The sequence below is a fragment of the Akebia trifoliata genome, chromosome 7, assembly GCF_017979445.1.
Source record: "Akebia trifoliata isolate Shusen 1 chromosome 7, ASM1797944v1, whole genome shotgun sequence".
Lineage (NCBI taxonomy): Eukaryota > Viridiplantae > Streptophyta > Magnoliopsida > Ranunculales > Lardizabalaceae > Akebia > Akebia trifoliata.
This window is the reverse complement of record NC_141381.1, coordinates 1,971,063-1,997,046: the sequence shown is the minus strand read 5'-3', so window position 1 is coordinate 1,997,046 and position 25,984 is coordinate 1,971,063. Positions and strand designations below refer to the sequence as shown.

General features: G+C 40.6%; 2 protein-coding genes across 5 annotated transcripts in view; both read left to right on the top strand.

Annotated features, from left to right (window-relative positions):
* LOC147397932 (uncharacterized) overlaps positions 1 to 5,216 on the top strand; it is a 58,741-nt gene extending 53,525 nt beyond the window's left edge. For all 4 annotated transcript variants that reach the window (XM_086447017.1, XM_086447019.1, XM_086447020.1 and 1 more), the window contains 3 exons: positions 2,078 to 4,634; positions 4,719 to 4,869; positions 5,029 to 5,216. In XM_086447017.1, coding sequence (XP_086303143.1) covers positions 2,078 to 4,578 — 2,501 coding nt within the window. In that variant the 3' untranslated portion in view covers positions 4,579 to 4,634; positions 4,719 to 4,869; positions 5,029 to 5,216. The remainder of the gene's footprint in view (positions 1 to 2,077; positions 4,635 to 4,718; positions 4,870 to 5,028) is intronic.
* An 11,865-nt stretch (positions 5,217 to 17,081) lies between these two features.
* On the top strand, positions 17,082 to 18,575 carry LOC147397931 (uncharacterized). The gene has a single exon (XM_086448888.1). It carries the CDS (start codon positions 17,082 to 17,084, stop codon positions 18,573 to 18,575), a length of 1,494 nt encoding a protein of 497 aa, XP_086305014.1.
* Positions 18,576 to 25,984: the final 7,409 nt, after the last annotated feature.

Sequence of the window (25,984 nt, the reverse complement as noted above, 5' to 3'; positions counted from 1 at the left end):
TGATTCTCATGGCATGGGCTGTATTCATGAAATATTGTTGCATCTCCCGTCATGTAGTCTGATGCTCCAGAGTCAATGATCCACGGTCTTAAATGTCTTTTATTAACTGTAAAGGCATTGGAAAAATTACCTTTCTGTGCTAACATGTTTGTTCCAAGGACAGAAGTGCTTGACTGGGATATTGAACTCTGGCTGAAGAGTTTCTGTAAGACTTCAAGTTGTTCTTTGGTGAAAGAGCTCGTCTCGGTAGGTGTTAGATTTTCATTTGTGGTGGCAGCAACATTGGCTCAGCTTTCCCTATCATTTGCTGATCGTGATGGCTTCCAGTCTACAGGTTTGCCATGAATTTTCTAACAATTTTCTTTGAGATGTCCAGGTTTGCGGCAATGGTCACACCAAGGTCTCTCTTTTTTCTGTCGATTGTCATTATTGTTGTTCGGTTGGGTTCCACGGATTGCAAAGGCAAATCCTTCTAGTGTGGGACCAGAATTTTGAGATCCCATCATCACCTTCTTCCTACTTTCCTCACGACAAACTTATGAGAATGCCTCTCTAATACTCAACAACGGTTTTATCCCCGTTATTCTGCCTCTGACTTCGTCCAAGTTTTTGTTGAGGCCGAAAAGAAATTTGAAGGTCCGTTTTTTCTTCATAATTTTCCTGTATAGGACTGTGTCTTCTGAGCACTTCCATGCGTGGACTTCGAACATATCTAGATGTTGCCAGTGGCGGGTAAGAGTATTAAAATATTGAGTAGCTGTGAGATCCCCTTGGCACAGATCATGTAATATGGCTTCAATTTCGAACAATTCTGAAGTATTTTCAGAACTTGAATACGTCTCTCTTACAGCTTCCTAGATTTCCTTGGCTGTTTTGTACAGAAGGAAATTATCTCCTATATCATTGTTCATCGAATTAATCAGCCATGACATCACCATGTGATTCTCTGTTTTCCATAGCTTGAATTTAGGGTAAGTCTTCTCCGGTACAATGACTTCTCCAGTGAGGTAATGGTCTTTTCCTTTCCCACAGATAAACATCATCATGGACTAGGACCATTGGAGGAAATTTTGTCCGATAAACATCGTCTTTTTCTTTCCCGCAGATAAACATCATCACGATTTTGTAGCAGGTGTTGTTTCCGGATTGGAGGTCACTTCGGATGCGGAGCTTTGTCTCTCAGTCGCCATGCCGTATTTGGTCATGTGGGAGAATTAGGTTTTCAGAACCAAATTCTAATACCATGTAAGTTTTTGAAAAAAATTTGCTCATTGATTTCTTATCTTGAATGAAAGATTACATAGAAATATATAGAGGAGTTGGCTGCAATAGGCAAGCCCTAAGATTAGGAACTAATCAAGCTAACAGAGGAAAGAATCCTCCACTAATCTAGGAAATAAAATAATTATGAGATCTGGTAATATATACCTAGAATCTCCTTATTAAGATATTCCTAAAATATTAGATAGAATCCCAAAAAGTTCTAACTAACACTTTGACTGAGAATTCCACAATTGGCTTACAATTTAGCCCACTCGGTGCCCAAGTTTGAATTTAATGTTAAGAGACAAGTGTCCTTTGTATCTTGGTTGTTGTGCTCTCTCTGAGAGTTCCTCTGCCATTTTTTTGGGAAGTAATTTGTTAATCATATTGTTTTTTGTTTACTACGTGATGTGTCATGTGTGGTATCATAATCTGATCAAATGCCTTTTGAGTTTATTATCTAAATAAGTACTGTTAGATTTGTAGTTGTGCATCCATGACTTGACTAGGTATTTTGAGAGGAATCCTTATGTAACCATTGAGATCTGTTGACTCAAAGGAATTATCTTCCGCTAAATGTTTGTACATATGGGACACTATCATTTGTTATGGGTCCCTACATCTCAGTAAATATTTTACGTATAACTGTTGTACTTTGGTCCTCAACCTTGTTTGCCACACACGTATATCCAACATAGATACTGCCCCAATGGACCACCACTCAAAGGTTAACTTATATTTTCACTTTTAAAATCTAGCGTGCCACCATCTTGGGGTCAGTTAATTATAGTGTTTTCTTTTGTCACTGACTTAGGTACCATTTATTTGGAGAAATGTGGGGAATCAAGGTTAGAGGAAGCTGGTGACTGTTTTACTTTTGCTGAATGTTGGTCTCTTGCTGCTGAAGTATATGCAAAAGGAAACTATTTCTCGAAATGCTTGTCTGTTTGCACGACGGGAAAACTCTTTGACTTGGGTCTTAACTTCATCAAATTCTGGAAAGGAAATGCAGATTCAACTATTGATATGGTCGGAAGAAGTAAAGAATTGAAAGAAATGGAGCAAACTTTTATGGAGAGATGTGCACTTCACTATCATGAGTTGAAGGATACCTCAACTATGATGAAGTTTGTTCGGGCCTTCCATTCTACGGATTCCATTCGCACTTTCTTGAGAACTTGGAATTATCTCGAAGACCTCATGTTGTTGGAGATAGAATCGGGAAATTTTCTCGAAGCGGCCATCATTGCAAGGCTGAAAGGTGATCTTCTTCTTGAGGCTGATATGCTAGGAAAGGGTGGGCATGCCAATGATGCATCAAGTCTGATTCTATTGTATGTTCTTTGCAACTCTCTTTGGGCAACCGGAAGCAAAGGTTGGCCATTGAAGCAATTTACTAATAAGGAAGAACTTCTTTCGAAAGCCAAGATGATTGCTAAAGACACGTCAGATGTCTTCTATGAATCTGTTTGTACAGAGACGGACATAATGTCAAACCAAGAGGTTAGCTTGTTAAACTTGGGAAAATGTTTGAGTACCTCCAAGAGACTTAAGAATATCCGAGCTGAAATTATCTCTTCTTGGAGAATAATTGACGTGCATCTTCAGTTACAACCTTCAAAGTATGAGTGGGAACATGAAGTGATTTTGAATCCGTTGAAGCACGCCGACGACATGATCTCTCGTAACAGTGTTTCTATGGAGTCTCTTATTTACTCCTGGAATTTATGGAGGGAGAAAATCATGAACATATTTGGATATCTCCAATCTCTTGGTACATCCGATGGACAAGAATATGTGTCTTATGGGGAGTTCTGTTTAGGTTTCTTGGGTGTACGGAAACAAGAGTTTAATAAGATTACAATCTACATGTTGCTTAAGAAAGATGCCTATTGGAAGAAAGAAATCAATGACCGAATTCTTCACAAGAATGGGAACTTGATTGGTATGGATGTTGGCCAATTTGTTTCTGCCGCTCGAAGTTATTGGGTTTCAGAATTACTTTCGGTTGGCTTGGAAGTATTGGAGAAATTGGAAGCTCTTCATACATTTGGTATTCAGAATTGTTTCTCATTATTTTGCCAAGGTATGATCATACTTCACAAATTTGAAGTCACAAAGATTCTTTTGGTGTCCAAGATAGTGGACTGGAAAATCCATGCTTGGGCACTGCAGAAGCTGCAGAAATTCCTTGACTCATGTAAATGGAACTTCTTGAACATTGTATTTCCTCTAGACTGGAGACAAACAATGACAGAGAATGTGATTTCTCTGAGAGGAACCGATCTTTATAGGGATCTGCTTGAAGAAGGTATTATAGAGAATGTCAATTCAAAAGGCAAGTTGACGTATGGGAAAATTGGAAGGGTTGTGATGTTGTTGTTTGTGTCTGGTAAGCTAACTGATCAAATGTATGAGATGATTGCAAAGTGCTTTGATGGGAACCCATCATGGAAGTTATTTATTGATCAGCTTAAAGAGCACCTAATTTCAGGATCGCAACAAGTGCCTCTCGCCAACAACCTTCAAGCAGCTTTGCAAGAAACATTTAGTGCCAACTGGCATATGGAATTTGATTATATATCGCCATTCTTTTATGTTTATCTTGTTGAACGTCTTTTGTTCTTGGTATGTTCTTGCCAAGGGTCCTTTTCCACGACGAAATCTTCTCTCATTGAAATACTTGCTTGTGAGAGTTGGACAAAAAAGCCGTGTATCTCTTCGGGTACTGACATTCATACAATTTTAGGAGGACATTATGATTTTATGGCTGGCATAATACAGCAAATTCTCTTCAATTGGAGGGAAACTTGCGAATGGCTTGAAAAATCTCAAATTTCTGCCAAGCAGTATTATCCTTTGCTGGCATTGAGGTTGGTTGTTTTAGTCAGTTTAATTTGCTTGAACTCTGGCAAGCATTTTGATTTGCTGTCAAAGCTGCTGGGTAGAAATGATATTATTTCACAGTTGCCTAGGGCATTTTGTGAGATCCTTCGCAAAAGAAGAAACCGTTACTTTGTAAATGTGCTTGCTGAAGCACTTCTACAAATTGAAAATCCTCTTGTAATACTACATTCGAGAAATATTGGTCAGCAATTTTTATGTCGCGGGGCTCTTGTTATAGACATTGACATGATTCAATGCAAAGAGGATGTAATGGGGATACTGTTCCCAAAGAATCTAGGTGGTACCCATGTCCAAGAAGATGATGTTGAATTGGAAATAAAAAATTCAAGTCCCGAGGACCTGCCTTCATGCAATACTGACAAAGGGAATGATGATAACTTTCCATCTACTTCAGCAAAAGATTTATGAACAATTTTGGGACACGTTTGCTGACACAAAGAACTTCACATCCAACACTCATTAAGGTATGGGCAATGTTCATTTTATGCCATTTTTTTCCTCTTTTCTTAATCAGAAATGTATCTAAAGATGTTCTGTTATGAGTGCAGATGAAGTTGGCAGAATTCATCTGCGTTCCTAATGCTACAATGATCAAATTGAATCAAAAGAGCCCTTCTGGCAATGAAGATGTGAGCCTATCTAGAAAAGCCAAAAGCATGCTTGATGAATTAAAACTACTCCAACTGCTTTGAGTGCAAGGTCAGTTTCAATACACAAAGTTACAAACATTTTAGCCGTTATGTCTATGTTTTAAAATCCATTTTGCTTTTGAACAACCCAACAGATTAATATTTCTTTGGATCCATTTTTGTGTTAATATGTATATGCTGAAATTTGTGAGTTTTTCTTATCCTTCAGTGGTAAAAAAAATTCTACGTTCTTGAAAGATGATGCTAATACTACTGGCAAGCCTTCACAGGCCAATGTTACAACAGGAGCCCAAAGCAGCAGTAATAAGGAGAATTCCAAGTCGAAGGAAAATAAGAAAAAGAACAAAAACAAGCAGTGGTAGCTTTCATGCATTTTTTTATATAGTTATGGAAAATGGACATGAGTAAATATAGATTCCTATTGTTACATGAATTGCTTATTTACTATTGAAAGTTTAAGGAAAGTATTGGATCTATAACGATCAAAATTTTCAGTTTTATACAGTTAACGAAACTAATGACTATGGTAATTGTAAATCGGAATCGAACCAACATAAGTCGGTTCTACTAAATAAGAACCAGAAACAAACTGAAATGCCAATAGAATCAAACCACTCCAAACCAAACTAAGGTTGATTTGGTTCAGTTCAGTTCCGTGGGATGGCCAATATCCTTGCTCAGCCCTTGGATGCAGAATATTATACAATAAAAAGAATATTGTTTTAATCAATTGTGAGTAACAAAATCAGATGGTGAACTGTTTCAAACATTGTTGGAGGTTAAGAAGTTAATCCTTCCTCTATCCCTTGTTTTCAACCCCAACTTAATCCCTTGTAGAAAACACTTCATTTTTACGTTTTATCCAACATATACCCAACAAACCTTGATTTTTCTTCCGAACACGAATCATTTTCAAGTTCTTCAACCTTTATAGTAAAAAATAAAAACTAATTCAGCTATTGAACCTCATCTTCAATCCATAGTTTTCAATCTTGCCTGTGTTTAAAACTTATAGATTTTTAATCCAGAATTCCATCATCAAAATCCTATCTAGTTTGTTAGGTTTGAAGGTTGAAGAAGTAAACTGCATCATTAAGGTTGAAAAAGAACCATAAAAATACTTATAGATTGGAAAGAATCACAAAAATACTTTTCAAAGTTGAAGAGGATTGTAAAAAAATTAAAATCTCAAAACTAAGAAGAAGAGGTTGAAGATGTTTGGTTTGGGAAAAATCCATAAAATTTCATTGTACGTCACCTATGGGTTGGACCAATAATCACTAGCCCGGCTAATCATACGGTTCATTGAGTGGTCCGGTTTTTAAAACATTGTCTTCGATTCATTTCATCTTGGTTACAATTGAATGTAGTTAATGAATTTGTTTTGTTGTTTCTGATTTTTATATTTAGGTGCGCTACTCTCTCCCACCATATAAGCTCTCAACGTCCATTTACTTGTGGCGCCCACCAAAATTTTCACATATGATTAATGCTGGAGTGACCTCAGTGAGGATACACGGAGGACATCTTGAAGTGGTGGCGCACGCATGCCCATAGAAGTGTTTTCTCCGAGTATGAGTAAAACACATCTACGGACATGCGCGTGCCAACACGTCAAGGTGTCCCTTGTGTGTTTCCCGTTGAGGTCACTCAAGCACGACTCTTTATGCCCACTTACTAAAAATCTTAAAAGTCATCGAACAACCTTCAGTGGGTTCAAAAGCAAATTTGTTTTAGCTGATTCAAGTAGATACCTACCGAAAATTACAAACCCAATTTTATCCGAAGAATCTTGAATTAATCACAATTTTTTTCAAAAAATTAGAGAATTTTGTCACAACGTTTCTAACCACTAACATTATACTAGAAATTCACAAAGCATGAGTTTCATGTTTTTAATCATTAGTGAATCAAATCATGGACATAAACCAACAAAATTGCATCAATTAAAGAGAGATCAAAGAAGCACAAAGCTTTATTTGTATTATTTCCTTTGTTTAACTGCAATGCAACTGATCCCAAATAAAAAAAGATCAATTTACTGCAATGCAAAGAAGTATCAGTCACCCTCACCTTTTGATTTATTTTCTTGATTTCAATCCCAAAAAATGTCTCAAATTCAATTATTTGCAGTTGTTCCGAAGAATTTCGTTTTTGATAGAGGATTCTTCGAAAATTCCATCGCCTCAAACCTGATCAGAGGAAAGATCTCTTCACACTTTGCAAATCAATTGCCTTACAAGCTTTCATAAGAACAAAGGAGGTTACTTATAACTGGTTTGATTCATCTTATTGGCCCATTCCAACATCCAAATAGCTAAGAACCAAGTTTTAAAACCATAATTGACTTTTGGTCTCATTTATGTTGACTAGAAAATCTCGTTTAGGTGGGCTCAATGTTCAATATGAATTTAAAGGAGAATATGATTTTGAAAAAAGATTTTTCTTTTCTTTTTCCAGGGAAAAGTCAATCCGAAATTTCACATAATCTCGTGTTACCCAATCGCAAGACGTTGTTGTGTGTATTGTAGACTTCTCTTATGTGGGGAATTTTGGTAAATTGGGAGTACACTCAACAGACGCAATGGTGTCTTCCGATTGATTAATCTAAATTCTATGAATTTTCAAAATTATTTTATGCGAGAAAATAAAAAATCAATCTTAAACATACACTACAACAAATATGGAAATTAGGAACGGTTTATTACCGTTCCTACGTCACTATGAAACGGCTTGCAGACCGTCTTTAATCAAGGCGTCGTTAATGAGGTAAAACGGCTGAAAGCCGTTCTATGTTTCATCATTTGGAACGGTTAAAAACCGTTCCAGATCTCGGAATTTGGAACGGCTTAAAACCCTTCCTAATCTGCGTCTTTGTATAACAGCACACAATAACCCAAAAAGATTTGAGATATCGGATTTTATAGAACTGATGTCCTACGCCTGAGACTTTAGAAATCGGTTATAAACCGATATCTAAAATTGTTATAAATTGATATCTAATTTTTTTTTTTTTTTTTGCTACTTGCCTATTACCCACGGTTAGAATAGATCGAAATAGAGAACATCGAGATTCTCTATCACATTAATTTATACAGAGAAAGAGTTGCAATGAGTCATAATTTACAAATCCAAACCAACTATGCTTAAATCATCATCCCATTCGACAACAAGGAAAATACAGTCCCCAATCACAAGAAGCAACAAAGTAGTAGTTCAGAAAAAAGGGTCCCTCTTACTCTTCCTCTTCGAGACAATAATAAAGAAAAAAGGTTTCAAGATGGGAAATCTACATCTATTAATAAAAACAGGATCTTGAAGCCATCTTCACTTCATCTATGTATTCAAGTTAACGAACCAGATTCAACTTTGGGTTTGAAGCTTTGGGATCCTTTAGACCCTGAGAAAAATGTGTGGGATTACTCTGGTTCTCCTTCATTCACCTATGAAACATGAGAGACACAACTCAACTAATACTCACACATATCCCCAAGATGAAATCTATTACTGATATAGGCATACAGCAAATAAAGAACAAAAAGAATCCATCTAAGAAAATTACTTATGAGTACAAAAACAACACAAGAATGCTAAGAAACATGAGAGACACAACTCAACTATATAGATTAGAGACGCAAACAAAGCACTGATTTAAAAACAAAACCAAAAACAATATAGATTACAACACCAAAAACAAAAACAAAGCTGCAAAAAATAGAAGGGAAATGTTGTTCATAGTCTGAAAGAAACTTGATAGACAACAATATGACAAAGTCATACTCAACAACCTATCCTTCTGAGTGGAGTGTTGTTCTACATATTCCAAGCTGAAATGCACTACCGATTCAACGGTACTTCATCACCCGGAGATATAATTTGAATAATGAGATCATCTCAGCCATCAATATGACCAAGAAAACTCGAACCTAATTGTTTTTATCTCACTCAAATACACAGTATCTTAACATTTGGGCCACACCCAAATCGTCAAAATGGCAAGTTAAGGTACATGATTGCAAGTAATTGATCAGCTATACATCACTAATAACATATCCTATAAGACCAACTTAGAATTTCTTATAACCTGATTATATACATAGTCTTAATTCATTTATCATACATATACATCCCACCAATACAATTTTCATAAAACACAACCATCATCATAAAAAAGAGAAGAAATAAACAGCAAGAAAACAAATAAATCCATATCTAAATATATAATCATAAACAATCTGCATGTAGTGACTGTGCTGACGAGGAGGTGTGCACAGAAACATCGATGCTTTTCCTAATGATATGAGAGAAAAATCTTTGAGAGAAAAATCTTTGGTTCTATGCACACCTCCACATGAGCATAAAGTCTAACTCAGTGTCCCGCACAGTCACCCAGAGAATAAACAAATGAAATAGTCCATGAACAACCAAGACAAGGATTTCACACTAAATTAAGGCATTACATATTTTTTGTAGTGATAGATGAAATGGATTCTTTGTTCCAACATTAATATTCTCTAATAATTCTATTTTTCAGTAAGAGTCATGTTGGAGTGACCTCGAAATTCATTGAGTTTCACATTATGCTGATGTAAAGGTGTGCACAGAATCATAGATGTTTTTCACTTGTATCTTAATGAAAGCATTTATGGTTCTGTGCACACATCCATGTCAACACAGATAAACTTATTTTATATTGATTGCAAAATTAAAGGGTTAGATCCCTATTGGAAAAAGATCTCCCCACCTACGATGTCATTGGATCAGGTTCGAATTGAGTTTGGTCGATTTGGGACCAATTCGCTGAGGACCTATTGGAAAGAAATGTGGATTGTTAAAAATTGTATCTGATTTAGATCGGATCAATAAGTTATCAAATCGGTCCTTATTAGATACGGATTCGGATATTAACATTTCGAATCTGATAATATCTTATTCGAAATAATATATAATATACATTATTTTATTTGATTAATTTATCATATACATTGTATAATATATAATAGATTTTTTAAATAATAAAAAATCAATTGGGTAAGGAAAAATTATGTTTTTTTTTTATATACAAATTATTCGAATTCTAATCGGATATTATCTGATATCCGATAGGATAATCGGATTCGAATTTGGATAGAGTTTTAGAATATTCGTCGGATTCGAATTCAAATTCGGATATCAAATAACATTTTCGGATTCGGATATTGTTGTATACAAGCATCCATTGACAATCCTAGGGATTTTTGTACATGGTCATTCTATCAACGGACGATTGCATCAAACACAATGATTCCTTTAACAATACAATCCTAACCATCAAACTAATTAACTAATCTGATTGATCTAATGTGTAAATAATTTATCAAACCTCAAAACATGATATAATGTATTTTTGTAAGCTATATTATTATTTCTATTCATATTTTCTCTCACCTTATCATACATTATCACTGTTAATCATCTTCTTAAGACTTGAAAACTCAACTGTCCATGAGCCCAATCAACTTGGGCAAGTCATTTAAAATCAAATAAAAAGTATAAATATTTAAAATAAATAAATAAATAAAAATTATTTCTCCACAAAAATATTATGTATATATATATATATATATATATACACGAATAATAAACAAGGTCCATTTTTTATCCAACTTGGAGCATTTTCTAGTTGACTCAGACGAGTGAATGCGTCAACTCAACAAGTTAAATTCATTGAGTTAGGGGCTGAGTCACCTCAGATCCAATCATGTTGTAACTATATCATGGTTTCAAAACACATCCGAGACCGAAACGTATCACCCGAGTCGTCTCGGTATCAGGCATGGATGAAACGGACAACCAAGTCAAATTTTCGGATGAGATATAAAACCCCACGCTCATTTTTCATTTTTTGAACGAGACGTTTGAAACGTATCAAAAAACTCATTCGAGATAACTTGGTATCTGGCATGGACGAGACGAGACGCAAAACCGAGTTTTAAAACCATGAACTATATAGTAATAAAGTAAGAGAGATTCTATTGCTATGCCAACTTTTGCTAATGCCACCTCAATTCATATGTAAATCACCAAGGAATTAGCACACATTTTGGTGTGGCGTTAGCAAAAGTTGGTGCGGCAATGAAAGTTATCTAAAATAATCAAATGGACATGATCATAGAGCTGAAGGAGAGAGACCTTATCTATGTAAAGGTTTTGATAGAGTATATCTTGGAGAGTCCAAGAGAAGACCACATCAACCAAACCATTGCCCTCTTCTTTCTTTCCCTTCTCACTAGAGGAAGCCATTTAATTCTATCACCTCTCCTTCTACTCTCTCTTTTTCATGTAAATATATGAGACATCCCATGTAGATACCTACCGAAAATTACAAACCCAATTTTATCCAAAGAATCTTGAATTAATCACAATTTTTTTCAAAAAATTAGAGAATTTTGTCACAACGTTTCTAACCACTAACATTATACTAGAAATTCACAAAGCATGAGTTTCATGTTTTTAATCATTAGTGAATCAAATCATGGACATAAACCAACAAAATTGCATCAATTAAAGAGAGATCAAAGAAGCACAAAGCTTTATTTGTATTATTTCCTTTGTTTAACTGCAATGCAACTGATCCCAAATAAAAAAAGATCAATTTACTGCAATGCAAAGAAGTATCAGTCACCCTCACCTTTTGATTTATTTTCTTGATTTCGATCCCAAAAAATGTCTCAAATTCAATTATTTGCAGTTGTTCCGAAGAATTTCGTTTTCGATAGAGGATTCTTCGAAAATTCCATCGCCTCAAACCTGATCAGAGGAAAGATCTCTTCACACTTTGCAAATCAATTGCCTTACAAGCTTTCATAAGAACAAAGGAGGTTACTTATAACTGGTTTGATTCATCTTATTGGCCCATTCCAACATCCATATAGCTAAGAACCAAGTTTGGTCTCATTTATGTTGACTAGAAAATCTCGTTTAGGTGGGCTCAACGTTCAATATGAATTTAAAGGAGAATATGATTTTGAAAAATGATTTTTTTTTTTTTTTCCAGGGAAAAGTCAATCCGAAATTTCACATAATCTCGTGTTACCCAATCGCAAGACGTTGTTGTGTGTATTGTAGACTTCTCTTGTGTGGGGAATTTTGGTAAATTGGGAGTACACTCAACAGACGCAATGGTGTCTTCCGATTGATTAATCTAAATTCTATGAATTTTCAAAATTATTTTATGCGAGAAAAAAAAAATCAATCTTAAACATACACTACAACAAATATGGCAATTAGGAACGGTTTATTACCGTTCCTAAGCCACTATGAAACGGCTTGCAGACCGTCTTTAATCGAGGCGTCGTTAATGAGGTTAAACGGCTGGAAGCCGTTCTATGTTTCATGATTTGGAACGGTTAAAAACCGTTCCCGATCTCGGAATTTGGAACGACTTAAAACCCTTCCTAATCTGCGTCTTTATATAACAGCACACAATAACCCAAAAAGATTTGAGATATCGGATTTTATAGAACTGATGTCCTACGCCTGAGACTTTAGAAATCGGTTATAAACCGATAGCTAAAATTGTTATAAATTGATATCTAAATTTTATTTATTTATTTATTTTTTTTTTTGGCTACTTGCCTATTACCCACGGTTAGAATATATCGAAATAGAGAACATCGATGTTCTCTCTCACATTAATTTATACACAGAAAGAGTTGCAATGAGTCATAATTTACAAATCCAAACCAATTATGCTTAAATCATCATCCCATTCGACAATAAGGAAAATGCAGTCCCCAACCACAAGAAGCAACAAAGTAGTAGTTCAGAAAAAAGGGTCCCTCTTACTCTTCCTCTTCGAGACAATAATAAAGAAAAAAGGTTTCAAGATGGAAAATCTACATCTATTAATAAAAACAGGATCTTGAAGCCATCTTCACTTCATCTATGCATTCAAGTTAACGAACCAGATTCAACTTTGGGTTTGAAGCTTTGGGATCCTTTAGACCCTGAGAAAAATGTGTGGGATTACTCTGATTCTCCTTCATTCACCTATGAAACATGAGAGACACAACTCAACTAATACTCACACATATCCCCAAGATGAAATCTATTACTGATAAGCATACAGCAAATAAAGAACAAAAAGAATCCATCTAAGAAAATTACTTATGAGTACAAAAACAACACAAGAATGCTAAGAAACATGAGAGACACAACTCAACTATATAGATTAGAGACGCAAACAAAGCACTGATTTAAAAACAAAATCAAAAACAATATAGATTACAACACCAAAAACAAAAACAAAACTGCAAAAAATAGAAGGGAAATGTTGTTCATAGTCTGAAAGAAACTTGATAGACAACAATATGACCAAGTCATACTCAACAACCTATCCTTCTGAGTGGAGTGTTGTTCTACATATTCCAAGCTGAAATGCACTACCGATTCAACGGTACCTCATCACCCGGAGATATAATTTGAATAATGAGATCATCTCAGCCAACAATATGACCAAGAAAACTCGAACCTAATTGTTTTTATCTCACTCAAATACACAGTATCTTAACATTTGGGCCACACCCAAATCGTCAAAATGGCAAGTTAAGGTACATGATTGCTAGTAATTGATCAGCTATACATCACTAATAACTTATCTTATAAGACCAACTTAGAATTTCTTATAACCTGATTATATACATAGTCTTAATTCATTTATCATACATATACATCCCACCAATACAATTTTCATAAAGCACAACCATCATCATAAAAAAGAGAAGAAATAAACAGCAAGAAAACAAATAAATCCATATCTAAATATATAATCATAAACAATCTGCATGTAGTGACTGTGCTGACGAGGAGGTGTGCACAGAAACATCGATGCTTTTCCTAATGATATGAGAGAAAAATATTTGGTTCTATGCACACCTCCACATGAGCATAAAGTCTAACTCAGTGTCCCGCACAGTCACCCAAAGAATAAACAAATGAAATAGTCCATGAACAACCAAGACAAGGATTTCACACTAAATTAAGGCATTACATATTTTTTGTAGTGATAGATGAAATGGATTCTTTGTTCCAACATTAATATTCTCTAATAATTCTATTTTTCAGTAAGAGTCATGTTGGAGTGACCTCGAAATTCATTGAGTTTCACATTATGCTGATGTAAAGGTGTGCACAGAATCATAGATGTTTTTCACTTGTATCTTAATGAAAGCATTTATGGTTCTATGCACACATCCATGTCAACACAGATAAACTTATTTTATATTGATTGCAAAATTAAAGGGTTAGATCCCTATTGGAAAAAGATCTCCCCACCTACGATGTCATTGGATCAGGTTCGAATTGAGTTTGGTCGATTTGGGACCAATTCGCTGAGGACCTATTGGAAAGAAATGTGGATTGTTAAAAATTGTATCTGATTTAGATCGGATCAATAAGTTATCAAATCGGTCCTTATTAGATACGGATTCGGATATTAACATTTCGAATATGATAATATCTTATTCGAAATAATATATAATATACATTATTTTATTTGATTAATTTATCATATACATTGTATAATATATAATAGATTTTTTAAATAATAAAAAATCAATTGGGTAAGGAAAAATTATGTTTTTTTTTAATATACAAATTATTCGAATTCTAATCGGATATTATCTGATATCTGATAGGATAATCGGATATTATCTGATATCCGATAGGATAATCGGATTCGAATTTGGATAGAGGTTTAGAATATTCGTCGGATTCGAATTCAAATTCGGATATCAAATAACATTTTCGGATTCGGATATTGTTGTATACAAGCATCCATTGACAATCCTAGGGATTTTTGTACATGGTCATTCTATCAACGGACGATTGCATCAAACACAATGATTCCTTTAACAATACAATCCTAACCATCAAACTAATTAACTAATCTGATTGATCTAATGTGTAAATAATTTATCAAACCTCAAAACATGATATAATGTATTTTTGTAAGCTATATTATTATTTCTATTCATATTTTCTCTCACCTTATCATACATTATCACTGTTAATCATCTTCTTAAGACTTGAAAACTCAACTGTCCATGAGCCCAATCAACTTGGGCAAGTCATTTAAAATCAAATAAAAAGTATAAATATTTAAAATAAATAAATAAATAAAAATTATTTCTCCACAAAAATATTATGTATATATATACACACGAATAATAAACAAGGTCCATATTTTATCCAACTTGGAGCATTTTCTAGTTGACTCAGACGAGTGAATGCATCAACTCAACAAGTTGAATTCATTGAGTTAGGGGCTGAGTCACCTCAGATCCAATCATGTTGTAACTATATCATGGTTTCAAAACACATCCGAGACCGAAACGTATCACCCGAGTCGTCTCGGTATCAGGCATGGATGAAACGGACAAACAAGTCAAATTTTCGGATGAGATATAAAACCCCACGCTCATTTTTCATTTTTTGAACGAGACGTTTGAAACGTATCAAAAAACTCATTCAAGATAACTTGGTATCTGGCATGGACGAGACGAGACGCAAAACCGAGTTTTAAAACCATGAACTATATAGTAATAAAGTAAGAGAGATTCTATTGCTATGCCAACTTTTGCTAATGCCACCTCAATTCATATGTAAATCACCAAGGAATTAGCACACATTTTGGTGTGGCGTTAGCAAAAGTTGGTGCGGCAATGAAAGTTATCTAAAATAATCAAATGGACATGATCATAGAGCTGAAGGAGAGAGACCTTATCTATGTAAAGGTTTTGATAGAGTATATCTTGGAGAGTCCAAGAGCAGACCACATCAACCAAACCATTGCCCTCTTCTTTCTTTCCTTTCTCACTAGAGGAAGCCATTTAATTCTATCACCTCTCCTTCTACTCTCTCTTTTTCATGTAAATATATGAGACATCCCATGTGTATAAGAGGAAAGGTTGCTTAGCTCTGAAGAAATGTTTTAAAATCGACATTTTGCTATATATATATATATATCCTACAAGAATAAATAAAATATATAAGATTTGTGGGGGAAAATTCTTGAGCACGGACACGTGGCTCGAATAAGGGCCAGGATTAATGATTTTAAGGTCGGACGAACCGCGACTTTTGCTCGGTTTATTAACCCCGACGAATGCATGTATTCGAAGCTCGGAACTAAGCCAGCAGCCGGTGAAGTGGTCCGGGCAACTGCCTCGTAGGTTGGTAGGACAGATCTGACAGATGTGCCAGCGATAGACGGCCAGTCCTAACAACCCACGTCATGTCAGACCAGCTCTGATTTTCTCAGAAGTGATAGAGCAGTTGCAACAACTCCTGCAGCTGACATGTCAGGGAGTAAGCTAACTACCCTAGATCACCTCAAGGGGTGGCACAGAAAACGATCAAGTTGAACGCCTATATAAGGAAGAAAACTATGAGTAAAAGGGGTTCGAATTCTTCTTCTCTCAAAGATTACACTAATCAATTTGACTAACTTGATCGTCGGAGTGGGCTGATTTGCAGGTCCTCCCGAGCTTAAAGAGAAGGAAAGTGTAGAGCCATTTCGTGCATCTACAATTTGGCGCCGTCTGTGGGAAACTTACAAGGAAAAAAATGACCAAGATGGGAAGAGCTAGAGGCGAAAATCGTGGAGAACCATCAAATCCACTACCAGCAGACTCGCCCCCAAACGCGCCGGACCCAATGCTTGCAATGTACAACTTACTCACGGAGATGAGGGAGGAAATGCGCAGGGGGTTAGAGAAACAAAATGATGAGATAATGACCATAAGGAGAGAAAACGAAGAGCTCAGGCAAAGGCTAGGTGAGCGTGCGGAGACCGAAGAAGGCTTGGGTCCAGGGCAAAGTAGCGATCACATTGTCCGAGCAGCACGGACGCAGGCGGACTGGACTGAAGACTCAGCAACAGTCAAAACGCAGCAAGGAAGCTCTGAAGTTAAAGAAACCATGACGAGGAAGGAAGTGGAGGGAATGCTCAAGAGAAGAGATGAGGAATTCGCACGAGGAAAGGATCCCACACAAAAGGTACGGAACGCAATTCGGGAACTCAAAGGGACACCATTCTCTTCAAGAATAATGGATTCGGAACCACCCAGATCGTTCCACATGCCAAAGTTTGAAACTTATGACGGGACGCGAGATCCCATGGACCATATACTGCACTACAGAAGTCAAATGGTGCTGTACCAGAACGATGATCCATTGCTCTGCAAGCTGTTTCCGTCAACCTTGAGGTGAGGGGCCATGATGTGGTTCCAGGCCTTACCAGCTGGGTCCGTTACGAACTTTTCCGAGCTGGAAGAAACGTTCGTTGGGCAGTTCGTGCACCTGCGAAGGAAGAAGGTTGGAGTTAACACTCTATTTAACCTTCGACAGGAGCCTGGGGAGAGTATTAGGTTGTTCGTAACTCGTTTTCGAACAAGAGCCCTGGATGTAGAAGGCATGGACGAGGCCACAACATGCGTGGCGTATATCGCTGCGGTAATCCCGGGAACACGGTTGCATGAGTCCTTGATCAAGTCTGACCCTACTCGTCTAGAAGATTTGTACGCGAAGGTGGAAAAGTACATCCTGGTGGAAGAATCTGTGAAGGACAGGAGACGAAGCACCCAGACAATGGCCAACAGCGAAGGAGGGATAGATGCTGCAAAGGTACCGACCCACCCCGGAGTGGAACGAAGTAAGAAAAGGCGGAGAGATTCGAACGAGCAGTCATGGTGGAAGAGAGGCCGGACGTATACCCCGCTCAATGAAAAACTGTCCGTGATACTGAGGCACATAAGGGGGGAGCCTGATTTCGTTCAGCCGCCACGGGGGTATAAGGGGAAACCCAGAAAACCATTCTGCGAGTATCATGAAGCTGAGGATCACCCTACTGAGGACTGTTACAGGCTGCGCCATATCATCCAGGATATGATCGAAGCAGGGAAGCTCAAAGGTTATGTCTCCGCGGAAGGAAGGAGAAGAGGGGAGATTACCGAGAGAGCCGAACGAAAGCCCGAGCAAAGAAGGCCAACTAAAGGAGGGCGTCGAGAGATGGAAGAGCGCAGGATAGTTCATACCATCACAGGATTATTAGGGGCCGAAGTGCCGTCTAGGCGGGAGATTCGAGAGAAAGTAAAAAAGATCCGACATATGGTCGGGGTTAACAGTGTGGCATCCGGAGTACGGGCAGTTGGAACGACGAACCACGGAGCAGATCCCCGGGCAATCGTATTCACAGAGAGTGACCTAAGGGGGACGGCAGGGCCCCATCAGGACGCATTAGTAATCGCACTCCCAGTGGGAAACGTCGAGCTCCGTAGAATACTTATGGATTCGGGAAGCGCGGTGGACATTCTCTTCCTGAGCGCGGCTAAGAGAATGGGGATTTCAGGTAGTTTGGAGCCAACGCCGACCCTCGTCTATGGGTTCAACGGTGCAGCTAGCAGTTCAGTAGGAGAAATCACACTCCCGATCTCTGCAGGGTCTAAAGTGGTAATGACAAGATTCGTGGTAATAGATGCAGACTCGGCCTATAACGCAATCTTGGGCCGGAGATGGATACACGAGATGAGAGCAGTCCCGTCAACCTATCATCAAGTTATTCGTTTCCCGGGTAAGGAAAGAATAATGGAAATCAGGGGAGATCAGGAGATGGCGCAGAGGTGTTTTCACTTGGCCTTGAAGCAAGACCGAGGCCCCGAGGCCGTCCTCCTGAAGAAGAGAAAGGAACCTCCAACTGCTAATGAATCTTCGTAGCAATTACAGAAGCAGTCGCTGCGTGAGCAGCGGATAACAGTTGAGGAAGTCGAAGCCGTGGACCTCGGCGGCGATGGAGGGCAGATAGTTAGTGTTGGTACCACGATGTTGCAGGAGGAGAAGGCAGCACTGCTCCAACTCCTGAAGGCAAACAAGGACGTGTTCGCATGGTCATTGGAGGACATGCCTGGAGTAGACCAATCGGTGGCGTGTCATAGGTTAAATGTTGATAAAAGCTTCCGACCTGTTAGACAGAAGCCGAGGAGGCTGTCTCCGCGCCTTAGGCAGGGGGTAAATGAGGAGATCGAGAAGCTTTTAAAGGTCGGGTTTATCAGGGAGGTAGAATACCCGGAATGGATAGCGAACATAGTGGCGGTACCGAAGAAGGATGGGAGGGTGAGAGTGTGCATTGACTTTACGAACCTGAATAAGGCGTGCCCAAAGGATAGCTTTTCGCTGCCAAGGATCGACAGGTTGGTCGATGCCACTGCTGGTCATGAGAGAATGTCATTTATGGACGGCTATTCGGGGTATAACCAGATCCCCCTAGCAGCGGAGGACCAGGAACGAACATCATTCATCACCGAGCAAGGATTGTTTTGCTTTAAGGTTATGCCGTTCGACTTGAGAAATGCCGGGGCAACCTACCAGAGACTCGTGACAAAAATGTTTGAAGGATTGATCGGGAAGATTGTGGAGGTATATATCGACGATTTGTTGGTAAAAAGCAAGCGAGCAGGGGACCATCTGGTAGACCTCGGGCAAACATTTGATCGGCTGAGGAGTTTCAAAATGGAGTTAAATCCGAAGAAGTGTGTCTTCGCCGTCTCCTCTGGGAAATTCCTCGGGCACATTATAACCAAGAGAGGCATCGAGGCAAACCCAGACCAGATCCGGGCGTTGGTAGAAATGCCGAGCCCCGCTAGCCAGAAGCAGGTGCAGAAGTTGGCAGGGAGAATAGCTGCGCTAAATAGGTTTATCTCCAGGGTATCTGATCGATGCCACCCGCTTTTCAGGTTATTGCAAAAGGAGAAAAATTTCACCTGGGGTGAGGAATGCGAGGCAGCGTTCAACGATCTGAAGAGGTATTTAGGGCAGCCACCGATCCACAGTTCCCCGGAAGAGGGAGAGGAGTTGGGAATTTACCTGGCAACTAGTTCGTCATCAGTGAGCTCGGTTCTCTTTAAAGTCAATATGGGGCGGGAATATCCTATCTATTACGTTAGCAAAACATTGGGCGTATCGGAGGTTAAGTACAGCAGGACAGAGAAGGTAGGATTGTCGCTCGTCTACTCAGCACACAAGCTCAGACCTTACTTCCTTTCACATCGCATCCGAGTTATGACAGACACCCCGTTGAAAGAGATGATGCACAGATCCGAAAAGTCGAGGAGGATGGCGAGGTGGGCTGTAATCCTCGGCGAATACGACTTACAATTCGAGTCCCGGACAGCAATAAAGGGACAGGTCCTGGCAGACTTCCTTGCGGATTTCCCGGTTGAGGATCCGAACTGGGAAGAGTTGGAGAACAACGACGAAGGAACGGAAGAAGTAGAGTTGTGGGATAAGCAGGCAGGGTGGAGAATTTTCGTCGATGGGTCATCTAATTACTCAGGTTCGGGGGTGGGAATAGTAATTGTAACACCGAGCAACGATAGACTGGAAAAGATAGTCAAACTCGGGTATGGGGCATCAAATAATGAAGCAGAGTACGAGGCAGTCATCCACGGGCTAAGAATGGCGAGAGAGTTGAAAATCGGCCGGGTAAAACTATGTACCGACTCCCAACTTATAGCCAACCAATGCAACGGGAAATTTGAAGCAAAGGACGAACGCATGGCAAGATACCTGATCTCAGTTAAACGAGAGATTGAGAAGTTCGACCAAGTGGAGATATGCCAGATACCCAGGGATGAGAACAGGCATGCAGACTCGTTGGCTTACATTGCCTCAATGCTAGGAGAGACGGAGGGACGGTCTTTACCGGTGGAATACCTGCCTAAAGCAAGCATCGAACATGAAGAGAGGGAGTGCGCACAGGCCGAAAGAACGTCGGGATGGATAGAAGAATTCACTCAGTATCTGCGCTCAAAGATACTGCCAGCAGACAGAGGGGAGGCCAGAAAATTACTTCGGCAGGTCGGCAAGTACACTCTCGTTGGGGAGAAGCTATATAAAATATCCTTCGGGGGATCACTTCTTAAGTGCCTTACTAAGGAAGAGTCCGAGCTCATAATGGCGGAAATCCACGAGGGAATCTGCGGCAATCATTCGGGAGGACGGTCGCTCGCCAATAAGGTCATCAGTCAGGGCTATTTTTGGCCTAGGATGCAGGAAGACTGTAAGAAGTATGTAAGGACCTGTGATCAATGCCAAAAACATGCCCCCATGCATCTGCAGCCAGCCAGCGAACTCCGTCCCATGAAATCACCCTGGCCGTTCTCGATATGGGGTATGGACATTGTTGGACCTCTGCCTCGGGGAAAGGGGGGTAAGCTGTTCATCCTAGTAGCTACAGACTATTTTACTAAATGGGTGGAAGCTGTGCCCCTCACACGGATTAGGGAAGAGGAAGTCATCAAATTCACTTTGGAGCACATCATAACGCGCTTTGGGATCCCTTATGCATTGATCTCTGACAATGGAACACAGTTCAAGGGCAACCGTGTGCAATCGTACTTCAAGGAATACGGAATCCGATCACTGCAATCGTCACCAAGATATCCAAAAGGAAATGGCCAGGCTGAAGCATCAAACAAGACAATCCTCGTGAACTTGAAGAAGAAGCTGGAGGAACACAAGGGAAGATGGGTAGACGAGCTACACAGTGTCCTCTGGGCGTATCGAACCACGGCGAAAAGGGCAACAGGTTTCACCCCGTTCGCACTAGCCTACGGAACGGAAGCCGTTATTCCAACCGAGATACAGGTTCCTACAACAAAGACGCTAGTGGCCGAGACAGAGTTCAACGATGAATTGGTGGCACGAAATTTGGATTGGTTGGATGAGACGCGGGAAAGGGTCAAAGAAATATTGGCACGGTACCAACAGGTGTTGAAGAGGTCTTATGACCGGAAGGTACGTCACAGAAAGTTTAAAGTCGGCGATATGGTTCTACGAAAGGTATTTTCTAACACCAAGGAAGTCAATAGCGGAAAGCTCGGCTGTAGCTGGGAGGGCCCATACATGGTGCGCAAAATCGGGGAAACAGGTGTGTACTACTTGGAGACACCAGCAGGGGGTGAAATTTCATCACCATGGAATGTATTCAATTTAAAGAAATACTATCAATAAAGACATCTTTGCACCTATGCCTGCTATCTAAGGAAAAGCCTCGGCCCCTCCATAGGAGCCGAGCCCAACTGAGGAGTTGGTCTAAGGAAAAGCCTCGGCCCCTCCATAAGGACTGAGCCCAACTGAGGAGTTGGTTCGAAGGAAAAGCCTTGGTCCCACCACGGGGACCAAGCCCAACTGAGGAGTTGGTCCAAGGAAAAGCCTCGGCCCCTCCATAGGAGCCGAGCCCAACTAAGGAGTTGGTCCAAGGAAAAGCCTCGGCCCCTCCATAGGAGCCGAGCCCAACTGAGGAGTTGGTTCGAAGGAAAAGCCTTGGTCCCACCACGGGGACCAAGTCCAACTGAGGAGTTGGTCTAAGGAAAAGCCTCGGCCCCTCCATAGGAGCCGAGCCCAACTGAAGAGTTTGTTTGAAGGAAAAGCCTTGGTCCCACCACGGGGACCAAGCCCAACTGAGGAGTTTGTCTAAGGAAAAGCCTCGGCCCCTCCATAGAAGCCGAGCCCAACTGAGGAGTTGGTTTGGAAGTTAAGCACGTTGGCTCCTCTACAGGGGGTCAGGTCCTGGTCAAGGCAAGTTCTCGGCCTCCAACGAGCGCCGAGCCCCATGATATATGTCAAAGGTAAGGGTAACTATCCTAGGATTCTCATACGCCACACACCCATGCGAAAGCAAAAGAAATAAGCAACAAAGAACAGGAAACACGAGGAGTGCGAAAAACATTTTTTATTTATTTATGTAAGAGTGACCTTTACATTTCAAAATACAAAAAAGAACAGAAAGTAAGATTACAAAAAGAGAAGAGAAAATCTAGACGTTCGCTTCGAGACCGGCATCTGCGTCATTGGGGGTTTGAACTTCGGCCGTCGCTGTCAAATCTTCAAGAATAGGCTCGGGAGTGCCATCGATAATAGGCTCAGCGACAGGCTCGGGAATAACGACTGGGACAACTTCAAGCTTCTTCGCCGCCTCCTCGGCCTTCTTTAGCTTCGCCTTCACTTTGTTATAGGCTTTCTCCCAAGCCTCCTCCGAAGAGTCAAGTTATGCTTGAAGGGAGTTGAGCTGATCCTGGAGGGCTCTCTCTTGCTCCACTTCCTTGGCCTTCACCAATTCTTCCAAAGAAGAGATTTTCCCCTCTGCCAGAGCCAGGCGGTCTTTATTCTGCTCTAGCTCGGACAGTGCGCTATCCAAGCTTTTTTGGAGCTTTTGGGAGCTGGCCGCAGCCACATCCCTCTCAGCCTGGAGCTGAAGAATGCGACCCTCCGCGGATTTGAGGTCTCACGCGGAGGTGTCGCTAGCCTCGACGAGCTTGGCCATGGCGTGCTGGGCCTAGTAGGAAGCAAGAGAAAAGCGTTAGAAAGACGCAAACGCAGGGAAATCGTATCAAGACAGAAACAAAAAGTAGGAAACTTACCATAGCCAGAGCTCGGAACGCCTCATTTGAAAATTTTGCCGAATCACCGACAAAACTCCGACGCACCTTCTCCACATCCAGCGGAAGCGCGGACGCGTCGAAGATCGCCCTAGCAACGGCCGGATCAGATAAGGCAGAATCCTTATCCGATACCGGCCTTCCCCTGACTGATGGCTGTACCAGCCAGGGGGAAAGAAGGGGCAGGCTTCCCCTACGAGCCGAACCAGCTGAGGATGTGTGCGAAGGCTCGGCTGGTTGGCTTGAGATGTCGGCAGCTGGAGGAGGTGGCAGCTGCAGCACTGCCGCCGGGGTCCTAGAAGGGTGAGGCCCCCTCCTTAGCCTCTTGAGTAGAGGCTGGTGGTCTTCTTCTTCTTCTTCTTCTTGCTCGATGCCGGAGCTCCCCACCACTGGGACCCCGGTAGTCGGTGTCGGTGCAGCCTCCTCGATTTCGTCCTCAGAGTCGGAGCCCAGGACTGGGGGAGGGTGCTTGGACTGGAGTGCCATACTCAGAGGACGGATGGCTGGCAGTAGGAAGGCTGTGGCATAGTTGTAAAGCTCGGGAATCGATAGCAGGTGAGTGATCACCACCGAATCACTCGGGAACTTGTCCTTACTCGGAGCTGTGGAAACGAGAAAAGTCGAAGTTAGCTATCTGGGAAAAAGAAATTGGAAAGGCGAGGAAAAGAGAACTAAGGTGAAAAACTTACCCTGGGGGTTGAACGAAGGGTGGGCCAAAGAGGGAAGCTCGTCACCAGGAACGCTCTCCCATCCTCCGGATATCCGAATTGGAAACAAGAACCATTCCTTGTCCGAATCGGGAAGATCGACCAAGGACGGCTTCCCCCTCCTCTTAGATAAGTAGAAGAAGCCCGATTTGTTCGGGCACTTCTTCAGGACGAACTGGGCCCTTATGTCCCATAGCCCGAGCTGGAGGCCATCCTCCAGCCTGCTGTTCATGTGCTCGCAAGCGCTAATGAGTCGGAAGAAGTTTCCACTCATTTGTCCGGGAGCCCTCCTATAAAAATTCAGGACTTCCCGAGTCAACCTGCTCAGAGGGACTCTGAGACCTGCCCTGAATTGCCCCCAGTGTACTATTGTGGTACCTGAGGGACTTTCCCTGAGGGGCGAGGCCTCGTCCACATAGGACATGCCTACACTGGCTGGGACACCAAATGTGTCCCTAACCACCTCTAGCGGAGGACGAGCAGGGGCGTGGGATTTTCCCTTGGCCATTTAAAATAAAGAGAAAGAAGAGGGAGGAGGGGGAAGGAAGAAGGCAGGTGCCTCTGTGTTTTCCGTTACCTTCCTTTGACCTTGCACTTCAAACGACCGGACACTTCAGGCCACTGGATGACTTGCGCGGCGAGGGCACAGCGAAGGTACGAGCAGAGAAAATAGGGTAGAGTAACGGCAAGGAATGCGAAAGTGAGTGAAAATAGGAAATGGGAGGAGTATTTATAGACCAATTGGGCCTCGAGATGTGCACCCAAGATCAACGGACGGGGTTTCTCAGATGGATTATGATAGGGTATTAAATAATGAGAGATCCGATAAGACCGTTCGCCCCCTTGCACGCGAATCGGGCCATTCCCCGGGCGCCACGTGTAATTTATGCAATAATTGCGCCGTTTAAACCAACAGACAGGACGCGAACGGCGATAATAGCCCAACCGACCGCCGCCCTCGAAAGGTGAAAAGGCTAAGTAACGATTCGCCATAAAGATATCATTAATCTTAGCTGAGACCCAATGAGAGGCACCCACGTGTCAGTTTCCTAATTTATTATTAATAATCCCGAGTACCCGATCATTCTGACCGAGCCCTCAGGAGGGGGTATTGTGGGGGAAAATTCTTGAGCACGGACACGTGGCTCGAATAAGGGCCAGGATTAATGATTTTAAGGTCGGACGAACCGCGACTTTTGCTCGGTTTATTAACCCCGACGAATGCATGTATTCGAAGCTCGGAACTAAGCCAGCAGCCGGTGAAGTGGTCCGGGCAACTGCCTCGTAGGTTGGTAGGACAGATCTGACAGATGTGCCAGCGATAGACGGCCAGTCCTAACAACCCACGTCATGTCAGACCAGCTCTGATTTTCTCAGAAGTGATAGGGCAGTTGCAACAACTCCTGCAGCTGACATGTCATGGAGTAAGCTAACTACCCTAGATCACCTCAAGGGGTGGCACAGAAAACGATCAAGTTGAACGCCTATATAAGGAAGAAAACTATGAGTAAAAGGGGTTCGAATTATTCTTCTCTCAAAGATTACACTAATCAATTTGACTAACTTGATCGTCGGAGTGGGCTGATTTACAGGTCCTCCCGAGCTTAAAGAGAAGGAAAGTGTAGAGCCATTTCGTGCATCTACAAGATTCAATAACTAAAATTCACTTTGTAAATCTACAATAATATTTTTAAAAAAATGTTTAAAACAAATATTGATGAAGAACCTCCATAGAAACAAAGGAAAATATGAAGAAAAAAAAATTAAAGACAAAAATCTAAAATCCTTGATGATGAAATCAACAAAACATATAATTATAAAATAAAATATCTGAAAAAATATATATTTTCCTCAAATCTTTCATTTTCTTCAAAATTTCAAAGTTTTTCAACGTTTAATTTTATTTTATTTAAAATAAAATAAAAACCCTAAAAATGATAGAGTTTTAGTTTAATTAAGAATATTATTTTATTTATTTTAA

Excerpts from the sequence above, each read along its gene's own strand:
- LOC147397931 (XM_086448888.1), top strand. The coding sequence starts at position 17,082 with ATGTGGTTCCAGGCCTTACCAGCTGGGTCCGTTACGAACTTTTCCGAG.